This window comes from Glossina fuscipes, unplaced genomic scaffold, assembly GCF_014805625.2.
Source record: "Glossina fuscipes isolate IAEA_lab_2018 unplaced genomic scaffold, Yale_Gfus_2 113, whole genome shotgun sequence".
NCBI classification, from domain to species: domain Eukaryota; kingdom Metazoa; phylum Arthropoda; class Insecta; order Diptera; family Glossinidae; genus Glossina; species Glossina fuscipes.
The window spans coordinates 1,954,077-1,973,977 of NW_023998456.1; the positions used below are offsets into that span (position 1 = coordinate 1,954,077).

At 34.8% G+C, this 19,901-nt stretch overlaps 1 protein-coding gene and 1 non-coding gene across 3 annotated transcripts in view; one reads left to right on the forward strand and one right to left on the reverse strand.

Annotated features, from left to right (window-relative positions):
* Nucleotides 1–2,307: 2,307 nt before the first annotated feature.
* LOC119639752 (protein goliath) overlaps nt 2,308–19,901 on the reverse strand; it is a 56,638-nt gene continuing 39,044 nt past the window's right edge. Inside the window, exons 3-9 of one of the 2 annotated variants that reach the window (XM_038037387.1) lie at nt 11,355–12,055; nt 10,134–10,266; nt 7,811–7,940; nt 6,619–6,770; nt 6,444–6,540; nt 2,898–3,257; nt 2,308–2,830 (exon numbers count right to left, since the gene is read on the reverse strand). In XM_038037387.1, the coding sequence (XP_037893315.1) occupies nt 2,441–2,830; nt 2,898–3,257; nt 6,444–6,540; nt 6,619–6,770; nt 7,811–7,940; nt 10,134–10,266; nt 11,355–11,898 (1,806 nt within the window). In that variant the 5' untranslated portion in view covers nt 11,899–12,055 and the 3' untranslated portion in view covers nt 2,308–2,440. Of the gene's footprint in view, nt 2,831–2,897; nt 3,258–6,443; nt 6,541–6,618; nt 6,771–7,810; nt 7,941–10,133; nt 10,267–11,354; nt 12,056–19,901 lie in introns of those variants that run through there. The other variant, XM_038037388.1, reaches the window with a different exon arrangement.
* On the forward strand, nt 8,495–8,566 carry Trnaa-cgc. The gene has a single exon. It is a non-coding gene; the product is annotated as a tRNA-Ala (tRNA).

Genomic DNA, 19,901 nt, shown 5'->3' on the forward strand with positions numbered 1-19,901 from the left:
TTCTTATTTCAACACCAGCACCTGACGGATATACAGAGTGTCGATTCAAGGCGAACATACTTCTTTTTTCTCTCTTTCTTTACCGTTTGCTATGCATCTGTTGTTTTTTTTAAATCGAAGTTGGGCTACGTACTGCAGGACTACATTTAACTGGTACGTGATTTTAAGACACCACGTACTTAACTACGGAGAGGGAGAAAGAGATTGTAATATGCATTTAAACACTTGTATCATGTATTATGTATATTATGGTTTAAAGTTGTAAATATATTTTTATTTTTTTTTTATTTTTTTTTTTTTGTGTAAAAAGTAAATAAATAATTTTCTCTTTTTCTTTTCTTAAAATTCATTTCTTTAACCTAACGCATTCACTTTCTGCTTACGAATGAAAGCATTTTTTCCCCGATTTCGTGGCCATTCTGCACTTGGTAAAGGAAAAATGTCCCATGTTTTGTTGTCTCGAGTAGTAATAAAAATTCAATTTTTTTTTTCGACTTGGAGAGGTCACCTAGACGTAATATGTATTACGAGTTCTTTCAATCCGAAAAAATATTGACTAGAAAATAACGGCAATAGGTAATAAGGTATTTTAGCCGATCATTAAAAAAAAAACATGCGGTTGAAAGAATATTCAATGGGAACGTACTGCAGTCCACGATTTGTACGCCACACATTGCTAGTTTTGTTTAATGATTTTTTCAAACTGCTGACCAAGGGATGCTTTTGTGTGGCGGAATTCATATTCTACCGGAAAGATGGGCAAAATAGTGGTTAACAAGGGTTAGCCATGCCTTAGAAACATTCATTCAAAACATTTTACTTTTTTTGTCTTGTTTTCTTACCTATCCATTACTGGATATAGGTGGTGTACATAGTTTTATATTATTAATTAAAGCTTAAATGTCTTCTCGACTCCTTGCTATGTGTAAAATTTCGCCGATTGTTCTTAGCCCTGTCGCAGCCATTTGTTTTCTGCTCTCAGGCCTCTACACTTTTCCATATGTCTCTCAACTATTAAGTGTAGCAGTTCACATTTTTCCCTACGTACCATGTGCCCGAAACATGCAGTTTTTCGTTTCTTAAAAGACTTTCATAGCTAACGTTCAGAGTTTATTGTTCTCAAGTATTGTTCCACGATATTTTTAGAATTCTACGGCAACACCACACTTTAAAGGCTCTCAGTCTGTTCGCTGCACAGAGTTTTAATGTCCATGATTCTAGACTATACGACGAAGCATTCCACGAAACGAAGGCGAAGGAATATGTTCATTTCTCGGCTTGCTATTCTTCTAATATGGATCCAAGGCATACAAACTTGTCAACCCCTTCCGTATTCTGATTATCAATTGATAGAGTGGCATTTGCGTATAAAGTTTAAGCTCGTCTTACGATCATGTATCTGGTCTTGTGAACATTTAGCTTCAACACAAAGCTGTCACTTTGACCATTGAACCATTGTCTACATATTACTTGTTAAGATATATGCATCGTCCGCAAATCGGATGTTATTGATGAGTGATGAAACAGTTTTACAAACGTTTATATATACGAAAATAGGTAAAAACGCTATAGTGACACAAAGGCCTTCGTTAAATATTCTACACTACTGTGTTTAATAGAGTTATGCATATAACGCCTTTTCAAAAGTAGGTTTGTGGAGAGTAATTGGGTTCGAAGCAAACTCAATAAAGTTCGTCCTTGATCGTCCCAAAATATCTCAAAAATTGGGCCCTATAGGATGAAAGCAAGCAACAAGAGGGACAGACGAAAATATAAGCTTAGACCGATTAGGATTCATTTTCTGGTCGATTTACGCTTGTCTGCCGTCTTGTTTTTTATACATTCATGTTTGTACGGTTGTTGATTCAGAATCATTTTCTGATCGATATAAGTCTGTTTGTCTATTTGTGCGTCCCACTCTTTTCACGATTTTCTGAATCGATCGGTATAACAAAGGATGAGTCTATTGGAATTACTTCTGGCTTTCGCATACATGCGTTTAAACTTAATATACCCTTGTGGCACTAGTGGTGTAGCGTATGAAACGTGTTTTTAAAACACATCCATATGCCTGATACGTATTATAGTTCTCTCAAAGCATCTATTCCGCAAACATATCTACGATCACTTGAAATATTAGGAAAAATATTAAAATATTTCCTCAATAATTATTTGAAAAATTTCAATGGAATTGTGGGAATTTTTTCTTTATTTTCGATAGAAATTTTATTTTGAATATCTGTTTAGTTCGGACGCCAACCCTCCACACTTGGAATGATCATTCGCAATAGAAGCAAAGACAACGAGTAGATTATAATTTGTCTTTACTAATTTATATTCTTCAGCAATATTTTATATATATTAAGTGTTAAATAAAGTGACATTAAATAAATATTCATTTAAATTAAATAAAATTAAAGGAACAAACAATAGTAACAAATTAATCCAAGTCTTCGCCATTAATTTGTATAGTAACGTAGGAAGCATCTCTTGAGTTGCCACATGCTCCTTCATTGTCTGCGATGTCTTCAGCAACCAAGGTCGCCTCAGAATCGACCGAATTTCTACGTTTATTGATAGCATGTTCGTTTGAGAGACTCAAGCTAATTCCCGATGGACATCTTTTTACGTGTTCGTATGTTGTCGAGTTGTTTAAGGAAGCTATCTCACATTCGTTTGTTGCGATTTTTTCTTTTTCGTTTTCCATACTCGGATTATCTTTTGAAATTGGATTCGATTTTCTAACATTGTAAGTAACGCTGGCATATCGCCCATCAGCTGAGCGAGTGCGTCGTCTTCGCACTGACTCAGGCTTAATCGTAAGAAAATTCTACAAATTATTAAAAATTTTTTTTTGCAATTATATCAAGTTTTCTTATTTGATATGTTCTTAGTACCTCTTGCAGTTCCATTTTATTATCGGTTTTGTATACTTTTGTCAAACCGTGCTGTTCTTCTAATTTATTCGTTACCACCGGCATCAAATCTCGCCCATTAGAAAACGACATCGATGATTGCGATCTTTCGGGTAAATCGCCGGGAAATCGATTATCGCGGTGCCTGCGATTAATAGCTGAGCTAGTATTATAAACGAAAACTCGCGGGAAATCCATAACAAATTCGCGGCTGCGTATTAAATCGGCCAAAACGGATGATTGTCTTTGTGTTGCGGCTTGCTGATTGGCCACGTTCGTAACAGAATTGTTACGTGGTCTATCGGGCTCATATTCCAAAATACTTTCTTCGCTACCTAAAAACTGTAAATGTTCGATATATTGTTGAAATTTTCGCCAATGAAATTCTCATCTGGTTGAAGCAAGCAAGACGATATCGTAAATTACAAAGCGATTCTTGCCAAGCTGAACTACTTTACATTATTTACTTGCCGTATTGGTAAGCTTGATGCGAAAGCTTTTAAAACAACAAAAATTGATCCGCATTTCTATACAAGTTCAATTATATGTTCTATAAGATATTAGTTAGTTATTGATCATAAGATTTGCATAAAATTCATCTCAAGTTCAGTTTTAGCGATTTGGTTGAGATTTGATAAAAACTTCTTATGATAGAGAAAGCGGATTCCGTCAGTTGAACTCGGCTTACAAATACTCTCTTGCCAAAATCATCCCAAGGCGAATGTGTAGTTTTGCCACTGAAATTTGTGGCGAACATAAAATAGAGATATTAAAAACAAACCCTAATGCCTAACCAACGTCGATGTAATCATATCTCTCTGTCCGACCATCTCCGACCGTTAGCCGTCTATTGTTGGAATGCCCACAATACCAAGAAAGAAGACAAGACTTTGAAGCTTGACATATATCCTTTAATTGGACGTTCAGATTTAAAAATGTATCTGACTTGTTGCATAAGCGTCCATCAAAGACATTAAAATTAAGCTAGAAACCAGAAATGCGACGATATAAGTCTACTTGATTTTCTAGGAAACGAAATTCTTGAAATGATAAAACCATAATGCTTCACCTGCCGATGTCATAAAGTAGAATATGCTCAAGCAGTGGGCGCTTAGCGAAGAAAATGTAATTAAGTATTGGCAACTTACTTGCGAAGCGGGTATCTAGGGAGACTAGGCAAGGTTAGTCAAATCAAGAGTATTGAATCGTAATGTTCGAATGGAGAAGAGACGAGCATTAAAACATTGAAGCGCCTAAATAATTTGTAAATAGATCTCCTAAGAATTGTAAATAAGCTTTAACCTAAAAATCACAGTTCAATGCTAAGAACTTAGTCTTAAAACGAGTCGCATAAAAGCGTAAAATAAGAAAGGACTTTAGGTTACAGTATCTCAATCTCTATCTCGGCGCAAGTATTGCCTAAAGATCAGTGCAAAAAGCATTCCAATTAACCAACTGACACACCCACATGTAATAGAATGTGTGCGTGTTTATGACTCGAAATCAATCAATTTCCCTGCGGGCGCTACGTCGTGTGAGTTTTTTTCATTGATTCGCTGCTCTGCTTATTTAGCATTGACATATTTAAGTTAAAAAAGATGTGAATTCCCACACAACGCTTATTAGCTGTTGGTTTAAGTTAGGTATCACAACTTCGCCGTAAAGTGACCGCAGGTTAGTATAGTTTTCTTATTTGTTTTTCTTTTCACTTTCTCTACCCATCTAAGCCTAAATGGACGAAAATATGAGAACATGCGATAGACTTTCTTAGCCATGTAAAAAGGAGAACAACAAAATTATTCATCTGTTCCCAGCTCCGTTTCCGTTAAAAGCCTAGAGTTTCCCGTCAAAATGCAGAGATTTGCAGGGTTCTCCGTTAATAATACTGGGTTCTCAGTTAAAACGCAAAAAAATACTATGTGTTGATAATAGAATCGAATATCATATTACTGTGTTAGTATGTATTTTATGTGTGTTTTTTGTATGCTAACTGTAATATACTGTGGCCTACGTATTGTTGGTGTATTTACTTTTAAGCAGTGCAACTGCGTAATATATTGTTAAGCTGTCGAAATGCAATGCAAGCGATGGGAATCAAAAGATTACTTAGACTTAGACGCATATCTGTACACTTTTGTTAATGATATGTTTTTCGATACTTTTGTATGAGAAATTCCTAGCAGTGGGGCTTTTAAGCGGTTTGCGTACATTCTACAAGCATGGGATTAAGAAGATTAAAGCGCAACGCAACGATATGTTTTGCAAACATTTACGTATATTTTTTCTTTTTTCACAATGAAATTTAAATTTTCCAGATATATTAGCATTCGGCTTTGATTGATATAATTTATACAATTACATAATACTTGTTTATTTGTGTGGGTGTATTTATGTTTGAATGAATTTATCTTAAATATACGCTTAACACTCATAATTAAATATTTATTTTATATAATAAAAAATTGTTTTTACTTTCATACAAAGGGTTGTCGGATGCGTCCATATGTATGGATGATGACTAGGCTTTCTCTTAGTCACTGACTTATTTTTTTAATCAGTTATTACTTTTTGCCTTTCTTTCTCAATTAATGTTTTTTTATTTTTCATTTTTTTTTTTTTTAATATTTTATAATTGCATAGAAAATTGTCATTAAAAACTAAAAATAATTAAAGTGTTTTTACGGTCAGGTTATGTTTTTCTTTCAAGTCTTAGAACTCTTAAGTGTAAATCTCATGGGTCTTAACAGGGAGCTTGAAAAGGGATAAAAATATAAAATTACTGAATAGCTCTGCGCGTATATACATTTAAACTAAACATATTAAAACAAATTACATCACTAAGCAGTCGTGGCATCCTTTATTCATGAATGTCACGACTTTCTGTTTAAAGCCAAAATAAGTGCGCTTACGGGGAAGGAAATGGTGGGGGGAGAGAAGGGCGGGGAAAGAGGAAACTTTAAGATTGTGTCGATTGTGTGTTTATACATCGGTCACTTGACGACTACTAGTACAATGTTGTGTTCTACTGTCATTGGTAATGGAATTGCTAGTGTTAGTGCTAGTGCTGCTATTATCATTTGTCGTTGATTCGACCATAAAGGGCCGATTGCTATTTATCGTCCGATTCAGGCCAGGCACTGATATATGCCAGGAGCACAAATCATTAGCAGTATTAGTGGTAGCGGAAATGCCGTGCATGGGACACCCATCCGCTGATAATGAGGGACTATTGCAACTCGACACAGATATTGTTTCTACTGGTACATTAAATACTGAATTGGATTCTGTGATTCCAAGGGAATTCGTATTACTCTGAACTACTTGGTCGCTACTATCATTGCTACTAATTTGATTATTGTGATTGATTTGTGTTTGATGATGATATTGTTGATGATATTGTTGTTGTTGTTGTTGTTGTTGTTGTTGCATAACACCAACTACTACAACTGGCACATCTGTATCATTTAATGACGGTACTGTTGCAATATACTGAGGCGGTGCAGGAATTGTGTTCACTTCATCACCCACCACATAACCATAAAATTTCAATACATCCAGTTTGCACATAGGGCATGTTCTGTGTTCTAGAAGCCACGGATCTATGCAGCTCTTATGAAATTCATGCCTAAAATAAGTAAACGCAAACAAAAACATATCATAGCATCTGTAAATATTAATTAATTAATAGTATGCCAGCACTCACTTGCAGGGTAAAACACGTATTAAATCTGATATCTTATATGCTTCTATGCAGATGGCACAACAATCAGAATCAGCATCTTTTTCATCAGTACTTTTACCCGTTTTGGTGGGAATCTTCATTATGGCTTTTTTCGTTACTGAACATAGGTGGCGCTGCAATATAATATCAAGAAAAGCATTTAATATCAGAGGCTTTTTTTTGCATAAAAAGAAGCTTAACAACAAACATAACCCAACAAACAATTGAATACTGAATTACTAAGAAAATTCTATTCGACCGCTGCCGAATTTAATTTTTTACACCCATCATCGCTATAACAAAAAAATGAAAAGAGGGAAAACATTAAATTTTCATATTTAATATAATGTGACAGGCGTGGGTGGAGTGTTTATGTTTTTGTAGAATAAAAGTGGAAGTTAATATCGTGTATCTGTTGTAGCCAATAAGTCATGAGCAAAACCTACAAAAAAGACAGACTTTTGTTTTACTGTTGGCGTGTCGTTTGACCGGTTTGGGTCATTTTCAAATTCCTTTGCATGTTTACAAGCGATATCTGCATTGTTGCCCAAGGGAGAATATACACTACAAACATAACATAATTGGGCAGACGGACAGACGAGCAAACTTGGATGCATTCCGAATTTGACGCTGATTAAAAATGTATATACTTTGCGGTTCTTTCCTTTTGACATCTCCTTCTAACTAATATAACATATATTACTTTCATCGTGCAAGATCCCTATCTTGAAGGTGATCAGCTCACAATCAAAAACTAAAATTAACGAAAATAGATGAAATGGTCTTGAAAAAGTAGGGTTTGCAGATTATTCCTTGAAATAGAGCAGCCAATGACATTTCCGAGGTCTTGCTGAAATATTCAACAGATGATAGAGGTTTGCGGTTCTACGCTTTTACTTAAGAATAACATCGAAAGTTTCAAAATAAAATTAAAGATGGAAATTTAGATATATATATGTATATATATTTTTTTTAAATTATATTTTTGTTTTGTCGGCTGCATTTCAGTATATCATTTTATGCTTAAATGTTTTATTTTTGCTCTTTAAAGACATAGTTCTTTTTTTCACATTTCAACTGCCTTAAGCAGTAACACGTTAGAGTTCTAGAGTTTTTCATTTACTTTTTTATTCATTTTGCTAACTTGGATATTTAATAATTTAATTTTACTCACCGATTGTTGATCCTTAGTTTGCATATAGCGGAATTTTTGTATATAATAGAAAATCAGCCATACCAGGGAAATAACCATTAATATAATGAAGGAAATGGCCACGAATAGAATTGACGTTCTAGAAGAGAAACTTCTTATTTAAATTAATTTGAATATGTATATAAATATATATAAATTCTTATGAAAAACTTTTAAAAACACCAACACTTAACAAACGAGATTTAAAAATACTATCAGAAGTTTCGTTTACCCAAAATTATTATTTTGCAAAATGAAAATTTCTATAACATAATATATTCATCGAGAAAAGAACTCATATATAATCTCTAAAGAAGTTTTTTAAAAAAAAAAATGAAAGTGCAAAAAAGGAAAATGATTTAAAAGAAATTATCTAACACTTACTTTTTAAAAACCTCTAAAACATGTAAATTTCATCCAAAACGGAAACGTGATGTTGTAAAAATTTTTGTATATAATCTAGAATTGGTTTTTTTAGTTAGCTTTTAGTATCAATTTTGGATGATTATGTAGAAGAGTAGGAAATTTTGTAATAATTTATTGCAATATGTAACACATTTTAATTGTAAAATTTAAAAAACAAACACAAGTCTAAGAAACGTTTGGTTTGTTGGGTGTAAATTCAAGGGTAATATCTATACATTAATTGTTGAGCAGTTCGATCGTGGGGATGTAGCTCAGTGGTAGAGCGCTCGCTTCGCATGTGAGAAGTCCCGGGTTCAAACCCCGGCATCTCCATTAGGCAGCGTTCTTATAATCTTTTTTTTTTCACTATTTACTTTTAGACGTTTCCCAAAAATAAAAAACCACTTGTTCTTTCTGCCTTTCAAACGTGTGGCATATTTTACCCACAGATCTGAAAACATGATTTATTATTATTTTTCTCTGCAGATAATTCTAATCTAAATGATCATTAAACCACCTATCACTGAAGGGTAGGAGGTATATTGTTTTTATTAAAAAGTTTGCATCTCCCAGAAGGATGCTTCAGAGATCCCACAAAGTGTATATGTATTTGACAAGCATTAAATTTTTGTCCGTCAGTCCGGTTGTCTACCTGTCCGTCTGTATAGTGTCTGTATAGATATTGAAAATGGACCAAATCAGTCGAAGGACACTCAATGCTATAGCACAAAGGGTACAAAAGGGAGAAATTTGATCACACCGTCCCAATGTTATAGTGCACTAATATATATATATTTTTTTTCAATACCTTAATAGCGCGCGCCGTCAAATTTCAAAAAACCCATAAGGCCTTTACACTTTGGGCGAATTTCATATTCGCAATGCACCTAAGCAACTGCGTCTATCAATTTGTCTGTCTAACCTACTGTGCATTATCTGCGGTCCAAAGCCCGCATGTTTATACAACGAAAGCTGTGAATACCCTTCATTTCCGTGTTGTTTGGTTCCTACTCATAAAATACAACACGTACTCTATTTAAATTATCACTTTTATCCTGAAAATAGAAAATTTCGGCCGCAGCTACTCCCTATATAAATTAGAGAAAAGTTAGTTCGTCGTCTTTTTTTAAGTCTTATTTACGATAATGTGGTGAGTGGAAAAGAGTCGGTCACGGTTGAGCACAGTTTTTTTATTTGTTTGTTCGTCCATTGGTTTATCCATCCTCTCTATTTAAATTTCTATCTAAGCGAATTGGGATTTTACCATTATTTTGAAAATAACAAAACTAGTGACATTAAAGTTATTGTAATTCATGAAACAATAGGGACATTTTATTAGAGGACCCTTGTCTCCGTAGTGAAAATTATTAATCGAAGTACGTCTTCTGTTTCCGTTATGCAGACGAAGAGATCTTACGTCTCCTATTCATCAACGAAAAGATATAAGTAATTTGATCATTTCGTCATCATAAAATGAACGGCAAAGATCTCGTCTCTCTCTCTCTCTCTCTCTTTCCCTCTGATGTAGCTCAGCTTTTCAAGTAATAACTTTACTCAATACAAAAGCGAGATTCGCTCGCTTAAAAAAAAAATAAAATTTTAAATATTTTTGTTAACATAAGAAATTTTATTGCAAAATCGACGTGAACTTTTCACAAAGCATTTACCCTTAACTGGCATTTTTAATAAACTCGATGTGAAAAAGGCTCCAATAAATCGACTATTACATCAACAACGCACAAGAAGGGTACACGGATTTCGCCTTAAATCATAAGTAATTTCCTTACAATGTAATGTTGATAGGGTCTCTTGTTTGCGGAAGGTTCCTAAGCTAACTTTTAATTTTTTTTTTATTTTCTTTCAGCTCTTTCTCATACATGCACTTCATTTCTGCACTTACCGAGTAAAAGTGTTAATGGGCCGCATGCCACTGCGACCCTCTATTATATCGGCAATCACTTCAATATCACGATCTAGGAGCATAGCCATTTCCGAACCAATTTCCAGGTATGTTATCACAGCTGTTATGTTACCTGTTGTGGACGAAAGAAGGATCAATAGAAAGATTTACTTCTGTTTATTACTATCAAAAGCGCATTAGGAAAAACGGTGACGGCTTGAATGCCTTAAATGGAATACCGCAGTAGAAAGTTGAAGGAGGTTTTCATTTCAACATTAAAAGAAAAACATGCACTTGTCATGTAAACGCTTATGAACTTAAAGTAACGAACGGAGTAACTAATACGATCAGAAATGATGCTGAAGAAGTATTTTAAATGCACGCACTTGTGCCCCGAACAAATGAAGAATCGGCAGAGAACGTTAACAGCCTCTCTTTAAAGACGATAAAAACTGTAAGTAACGAATAGTTTAGTTGAAAAAGTATTTTGTTTAAGAAATATAAGCAGTGAGTTTTTCACTTATGAAATGACTTAACATCTTCATAACAGTATTTCAGCAGTAATCCCTAACCTAAGCTTAAAAGAAGGACTTTATTTATTCCATTCGTTTGTGTAGGGCGAGCATAAGGAGAGTTTACCATTAAGCTTCAACGAATAGGTATCTTTGAAGTTGATGTTTGGAGAGCTTGCATATGGTACACATTTAACACAGACGAAAACATTTTGTCAAAATCAATTATCAATTATTTTGATACTTGGAAAATGATATGAAACTTTGGAGGGAAGAGGAAGAGAAACAATTATTGCCAAATGGAAAAAGCTTACGGAAGAAGATTTATTGGAGAAAAGTGAAGGCCTTAAATATCCATTTGACTCTGCCATGCATGCATCAAAGCATCAAATTAATCTTACAAAATTACTCGATTACTGAGCATGAGTTAATTAAAAAAACGAGGCATTAATATCCATGATTTGTTAAAAAGCTTGCACCCTTTTAAAATTGAGTGAAACTGGAATGTAGACAATTGGCAACATTATGCATCTAAGAATCAATGGGAAGAGATGTTTGCATGTAGATTGAAAAAAGCAACTGCAATGCGTATGATTGTTTTTCTTGGAACTTTTGCTTAACAAATTTTCAATTCTACAAATTTTTGCCAATAATTTCCGATACCTTCAAATTGTAATTATTTTTATGTAATATATTTTCCTCGACTTACGTGATTTGCCTTTTATTTGCATTTTCTCCAAATTTACTACTGGCTTATCATTATAGATGATTACGCCTGCTGCTCCCTTGGCGTAGACATTTTTCACTTTCTCCTCGAAAGTGCAATGACCGCGTCGCACTAATGCTATCCATGCACCATAAGGTATTGGCTGTCCTTTGGTTCCTAGTATACTACTTGTGCAGGCTGTATCATCGTTAACATCGTTACTGGCACTAACATGTATCAATCGGCCCTGTACAGTAAGTATTTTCCCTTCGCCATAACGTGCCTTCTCCTCGTTGAAGTTCACCTGTTGTATGATGTTATTTTCTTTATAAGAATAATTTAGAAATGCATAGGTGTACACATCCATCGTAATGCGTTCTTCATTTGGAAATGTTTGGCTGGTATTGGCATTGGCAGCAGCTGAACGAAAATAACGTTCTATATCCTGATTGGCTATTGACATGGCAGCCTCAACGTCATCGGGGAAATAACCCAATGAAATGAAATATATTATTGCTACGTTTACGAGGAAATGGTGTAAATCCATAGTTCCGTTCGCGACACTTATAGGAGAAAATTGGCACTTTTTACTGTTAAAGCTTAAAAGAATCGTATTTGTGTTGATCTGTTTTGGTCGCTATGCAGTTAGATTTCATTTGGAATAATTTGCTTAAAAAATTCCAAGACTTCCTTTATGCGTTATGCTATAAAGAAAGAAATAGAATTTCAAAAAGATCAGAAGAATTCATTTGATTTTTATAACATTTATCCCATACTCGATTCATTAAGCTCTCCATTTGCTTTGCAAGTAAAGTGAAATATTTGAGTTTTTCCCTTCATGTTTAATAACAATGACATGACAAGATTATGACGTTTCTTTTATTTTTGTATATGAAATTTTAATGAATATTGCATCATATCATTTTCGGAGATAATTCTTACGCACATCATCCGAAACATATGTGTGGGTACATGACGACGCTAACGCAGCTACTTGTTTGGAAGTTCTTGATATTCTGAAAAAACCCATATTTGTTTCGGACCCTTTCATTTCGTTTCGTGTAATAATTAAACATGAGAAAGTCGCCAAAGCTACTTTGCAGTCTCCTCAGTGTCTGCGTTATAAACTTATTAAAATAATATAAAATGAAATCGCTTACAAGAGATCTTTTCAAGTATTGATTGAATGAAAGCCAGAGTTTTGCAATACTTTCCCTTCTATAAATTTCTTCTTCTTAATCATCCATCCCTTCTTCAAATTTGACTTATGAACCGCATCTCCACAAGTCAGTTTGAAAAACCTCCTACCACAACTTTTAATATGCTATCGGAGGATAGTTTCATTCATTTTTCTTTCTTTTTTGAAATTTAGAAAAATTTTCGAAGATCCCAACAAAGGAAGACCGAGCAATATAATATAACAATATAATCTGTACGCTTATCTAACTGATGACCTGATGACCAAACTACTTCAAAAGTGATCTTTAGAAAAGAAATTTCTGATAATAGACCCATAATTAGGTTTTATTAAGCAGATGATGCAAGTTACTTTATTTAAAGTACTCTTCATAGTTTGCCATCACATTTTTCCCTTCTGTTTCGTAGAATATGAATTCCGTACTAAAGATCAGCTTGTTTTTTGAGGCTTCCTTAACAACAACATTCCATTTTTTTAGTATTCTTGTAAGAAAGGAAAGTATATTTCTTCGTAATTAGCAATCAGAATAGCGTTTCAGGGCAGTCTTTCCTAATGGATATTGCAATAAACGACCAAGGGCTATTATGCTGAAGCATCAATCGATATATCGCAACTACCTTCGTTACAAATAAATTGCCCACAAATCCAGGAGTATTGCAAACCTCTGCTCCTTCTCTTACTCTCGTTCTTTCTTCCTAGGGTCTATTAATGCCTTTTTTTGTATGGAACAAAAGCCTCTTTATTCAATTGCAGACGGGAGAATCTTTATGCTTAATAATATGCTGGCTCTTATCGACCAACGCCGCCTTTCCTTTGGATTTATCAATGTAGAACTAGAATACTGCAAAATAAAGTTCTTTACAAAGAAGATGTGTTCGAAGTGTGAACGGAAGTAATGAGCAGAAGACCCTCGATTTTTTAAAACGGTACCAAAAATACTTCACTCCAAAAAGCGATACAAAAATGATTGAACTTATCCCCCCCCCCCCTATAATATGCAAGTAGGAACAAGTGCTTCCAGATCTTGACTGGGTATGCTTGACCGATGGAACTGCCCCTATGCGTGTGCGAGCCAATATTCACCACGCTTTAATATGCTTATGCACGTAGTGAGTGCATGGCAAGTGTTCTACGGGGAGTTCCCCCCACGCTCGTCTAGAAGTTGCCTAGTAAAGCGGCACGTAATTTTTTAACCGCGTTGCAACAATCCACCAAGAGTGATTTTTCTTGCGGTACTTGAAAACCTTACACAAGAACTGTTCCAATCGATCAGCTATAACACGCCCTCATTTAACAAAGTGTGTTCTAGCCTTAGACTATTGAGCGTTTTTTGTAATGCTACCTCCCGTTTTAGCCCCACCGAATACAGAGCACAGACTCCGAGCCTTATCTTTGGTGCTTGCGTGGATTTTGTTCATTTTTTCTATTGAAAAAGGCATGTATTGAGAAAATTGATACAATATATATTAATCAAAATATTTTCCACCATTTTCTACAACCTTTTCTCATCTTTCTGGGAACACGGCGATGTCGTGGCAAAAGAACGAGATTGGTTTTGCAGCGATCGGACCATTTTCGCACTTCTTCCGCATTTCCAAACCACGTGCCAGCCAAGCTTTGCTGTATCGATCTGAACAAGTGATAATCAGAAGGCTCTTTGTGTCGTGAGTACGGTGCGTGCGGCAGGGCTACCCATTCGAATTGCAATAGTATGTCCTTGACATCTCTTTCAACGTTGTCATGCAGAGGATGATTTTGTCTCTCTTAGCTACTATTGCTGATCTCGTTTGCAACAACACAAATCTTCAATTTCTTCAATTGACGTCAGCAGACATCTATAGTAACAGTTTCAATCTGTTTTAGCAGCTTGAAATACACTACAGCTTACTGATGTCCACCATATGCACAGCAAAATCCCATGGTAATGAATATTCCGCGTCAACGGGATGGGTCTCTTGGATTTGGATTGTTGTAAAAGATCCACTTTTCATCGCCAGTCGCAACCCTTTTTTGCCAGACAAGCTATGAAACCGCAATGTTCAAACCGTTCGAAATGGCTTTTTTTAGTCGATTCGTAAGATAATTTTTAATACATGTCGCTGACCAATATACATGCAAGCACCTTTCATACTTGACCGTCAATACTAAGATAAGAGTTGGCCGCGTTACATAAACACAATTTTTTGATTGTTTCTTTCATTACAACCCATCCAATGGTCATCGACAAGAGAATGACCGATGACTTTCTTTAGAATAAATCGCGTAAGGAATGCTTGAAAAAATATTTTGTTTACACTTTGACGAGATCACGCATACCGTGGCATTAAGTCTAAAGATAGCATTTTGACATGAAGCAGTCGAAAATACGTATTGAATAAGTACCGAATGCACAACGGCATGTTTTAGGAATGAATTCAAGTTTAAGTTCAAACAAAATACATTACATGTGTTCTTTGTTACTTTAAAAAGTAAATAACGTTAGGTATCTGTTTACTACAATCATGAAAAGTTATTAAAAGAATTTTTATTTTTATTATCGCACGTAAGTTGTCTTTCGAGCGGTATCGATTAGAAGGAGGTGCAAACTTTACGACACAATTGCCGATAATTGGTTTTAATGTGTGTTGTTTTATCAAACCTTGAATATATGGAAAAATACATTTATATTTAACCTGAACTCGTATATCTCTCTGAAACTTTCTTTAGCTAACTTTGGTAAAAAACATAAAATATGGATTATTTGTGAATAAACAAACATTGACTGTAATGTAATCAATGAAAGTAAAAAATAATAACAAAACAAAAAAAAAGCGAAAACGAAAACACATAAACTGGTTTGTAGCAAAAGTTACAATTTTTTTTTTTTTTTTTGTTTCGCGTAAACCGTTCTCCGCGTACGCATTCAGACCTCCGCACTTATGTAAATGCTCATAAGAACGCATAAAATAAATTGTGACGCATCTCACTTGCATATTATATGCACACATACGTATACATAATGCACTTCTGCAGTTTGCTGGATTCGTTTAGGGATACGTATTGTGTGTAAGGCCGTAAGACTGTTTGCCGTCTTCTCAACCAACACCAGCGTCGAAGGATGAGTACATAAAAATTATTTCATATCATTGGTAACATGCGGCTACGGACGAATCGTTGATCTTATAATATGAATGCAATCATGGATTACAGTGAGATTCATGTGCGTCTGTCCACTAACTCGTTCGTTTACTTTCAACGTCTCAGAAATTGAAAGAGAAAGCCAAAGGTAATTAAGTTTCCAAATATTTTTGATTCAAACGACTAACAGATAGGTTGACCCCAATAACTAATGTAACTTAGAAATATATCTTAACAACACCTTCACAAGCATAGTAGTTTACAAGCACTAGCTTAGGTATTTAACTTAGCCATTATAAGAATTATGTTCTGCTTCATACAAATGCAGACAACCAAGAACATCATATGTGTTTTAAGGCGAACCATTGACACTCATGGGTTTCGCAGGCGTGTCAATTGATCGAAAGTAACGGGGTAAGAACTTTTTGCAAAAAAAAAAAAACAGAGGCAATGAAAGTAGGATCCCTTTTTCGGAGTCAGGCACCTGCCCGAAATAATAGAACAAGTCTTTTTTTTAAAACCAATCATCTCCGCTTTCTTCTATTCATGACAAAGGAGTATAAAACAGCAAAAAACCGTTACACTTTTAAAAAGAAGTGCAAAGGCCTCTAAAGAGAGCTAAACCTTGGCATCTTATCCAGGTCGAACCCTTTTTTTGGCTCCATCAAAATTTACTATGCTTTTTACTTTAGCTTATTAATTATTACTAACGATATTCATGAATTTTCGTTCGTGTTAGTTAAGTCTTTTACATACCAAAGACGGATTGATGGTGGATCATGTCCCATCATAAATGACTATCAGTTCGATAGTCGCCGATCAAGAGCCTATTTTCTGTCTTCTATCGCTAAAAGCTTCATATTTCGTTATGGCGACGTGAGAGAAAGTTTTCTAAGCACTACTACTAGAGAAATTCGTTCCACCATCCACCGTATATCGTATCCCTCTCTTAGGTGATGGTATTTAAGATTCGTTGCAAGGCGTATATGGTTTTCTTAGTTGGCTTTTTGTCATTGCTTTATTTTCTTATTTTTATTTTAATTTGTTGCGTTTAAAATCCCGTATTACATTCGTTCATTTATTAAATGTGTAGGTTTTACATTTCGCATATTTAGCACAATGACCACTGAAAACAATATTTTATACATACTTACAAGAAGCACATGTAAGCAAGCGTTCATGTTCATAAGTACATTATAAGGTCTTTTCTTTCTTTTAGGCATTGATATGTCAAAGAAGTTTTTTATTCTGCCATTGTTTTTTTTTTTTTTTGTTTTTTTTTATTATTATTATTATATTTATTTTAACCTCCACACATATCGCATCGTCGAAGTACTTATAATAAATTTACTGCAAGGCTGACTTTAAAGGAGAAATAAAACTCTTTTGCTTGCTATCAAGAATGAAAAAATAAACCTTAAAAAATCCTTGAATTTAAGTTGAAAGCTTCATGCCGGTGATATATAACGCTGCAACTGTAACTACATTTGAATCTCGAAAGCTATCGAACGTTGCATGAACGATAGATAATTAAAAGAGTGGATGAGCACAAAGCGCGGCGCCACAGAATGCAGTGATGGAAGGCACTCTTCTGTGTTTAATGATTACATTCGTTTACGTCTTTCATCGACTGATGAAACTGTACTAGGTAAGTAAGACCCAGAAATTTATTTTTGATTAACTTGTTATTACATTAATTCTAAATCAATCGACCAAGTTAAGGTTTTAGTCGTTGGGCCAAGTTCTGTGAAACGCTCTTACTAAAGTTGGTAAAAATAACTGTAAGACAATTTTGTTAGCAAAGGCCTGAGAACGGCTCGTCATATTCATTTCTTACCAGTAGTAGGGGTTCAAGCAGATGCATAAGCACATTAGCTCAGAGAAGAGCATTAACTTTTACGCTACCCCTAAAGGTAAAAAGTATATACATACGAATCGTTTCTCTGTATCGTGAATAGTGAGCATATTACCATCACAAAAGAGTTTCCATTCCATTTTCAGATGAACTCCTTCTTTGCTTTTGTAGTTTTCATTAGAAAACCAATTACCGAAATTACTTATCTTATCTCATCTTAATCACTTTAAATAGTCATAAATATTTGGTCGATGTTAGTGTTCGTATTAGACGAAATAAATGGATGCTGTGTTGATTTCTTGCGGTCTCTGAAAATAATCTATAAATGTTTTGTGTTTTTTTTTTTTTTTTGTTCAAGTTTAGTTATTCGTCTCTTTATCATCATTTGATCTTCTTTGGCTTTTACATCAGTATCACTGGCAACCATCATCGTCGTTAATATCGCACAGGGGAGAACTTTCTAATGTATTATTTAACAATAATTAATTGGAGAAGAGATTTCAAAGGCAATTAAATAAGTTTTTATTGACTTTGCTTAAAATAGATTGGTTTTTATTCGACTTACTTGCCTTCGCTTGAATAAATTTAAATAAAGTCTTCTTCGCAAACAATTAGTTCTTGTTGTTTAGCTTGAGGATTATAAATAATTAAATGGAATATTTTGTCATTTTCTGTTTTTCTTTTAATGAACAAAATTAAGATCAACGACTTGAATATAAATGTTTTCATAAGCACTACAATGTTGTGCAAAACATTTACAAAGCAATCGTTAAACGAAATTAAATCAAATGCTGCTCAAATGAAAGCAAATAAACAAAACTTTTTATTTATACACATCTTGAAAGGTAGGTAAGCATTCGTGTGTCGCTCTTGCTGTGCTTAATGCATTTCATTCATTTGGCAAAAATATCATTTGTTTACATATATTTTCCTTTTCTTTTTCTTTTCTTTTTTGGCAAAGCATATTATTTAACTAAATAAGAAAAAGAGTGTGCAAAAAGTTAATTTCGTTTAGGAATTTTTTTTTCTAAAAACTTGAAAAAGATTTTATTTTTTCTTGGCATAGCATACGCTCACACCCCAAAGAAAAGCAGGTGGTTTCATTTATTTATCTATTTATTTTTTTTTTTTGGGTATCACCTAATAAAAAAAAGCTATTTTCGTTTATAAGAAAATATTTACTTAAAAATTCGTTGCATTAAACGTGTAAAAGAGGTTCGGCGAGCTCAAAGTGTGTATGAACATCTTCTTCTGAACGGCATGACCTGCACTTATTTCCCCATCTCGGATATTTCATAAATTTTATTTTTACACATACACAGGCACAGCATTGTTCAGCAACGCAGGTTACTTATTAGGTTTATCCTTGTTCATCCGATCTTCTGTTTGTTGAAGAAATTCTCAAAGACAATGCAATAATAAGAAGGCAGTAAAGTAAGACTTTTGTGTTTAGAGCGCGCAGACCTATCCAAGTGCGCTATTTTCTTTTGTTTCAGGGTCAGGGTCCCATTTGATGTATCCGTCGAATTTGTCGCCAATGTCCTCAGTACGTAGTGGGTTTCTGATTTTTCCTTTCAAGGAACAGAGAGTCACCCGCTTGACAGTTTAATTAGATAAAGCCCGTAAGCTTATGGGGTAATTTATGAGCGAACCTTCTCCTCCCGTTAAAGCGAGGCCCTGTCATATACCTTGAATTATTTAATGCCCCTGCAATCGGGGATAACTACAGCCACAGTAAGCAACTTGAGCCCCGTTGGGCCCATAGCTTTATTCTGCAATCCTTTTAGACGATCGGCACGTGTCATGGTTGCGTACATACTCCGGCTTTTGAATTATCGATACTTCCTGGTCGCCATCCCGCTAATACCCCCTTAAATATTTAATACAACACAGACTTGTTTGTTAAATCGTGAACCTTGATTGTAGCTGAATTCAAAGTAGAGAAGTCCGCAAACAGGCAACTCATGACACTCTCGATGATTTTTCCGAGGTGTGGTCCCCGTCGCTGGGAACCTTCAAGCAATAAAATACGTTATTCATAATACACTTTAATGGCTTCAATTGGGGTCAAAAAGATGCCTCCAAAAAGGTTTTTTGAATTTCAAGAATAGAGTCACATGCTGCACGGAGACGAGTAGGTCGGTTATGGAATGGTATCAGGTGCACTTCTGGCGAAAAGGTCTTGAAGAATGAAAGTGTTTTGAGAAAGTACAAAAACGGAGAGTTGTCTGACCATAATTCTGGCGAACGATGCATATCGCTCGAAGGGGTGCTATAAAAATCGAAGAAAGCTGAGTCTTACTACTTTTTAATCGCAGTTTTACATCGTCCGCTGCGTTCTCCAGATAATTGTCGCGACCTGTCGATAAACCGCTCCGTA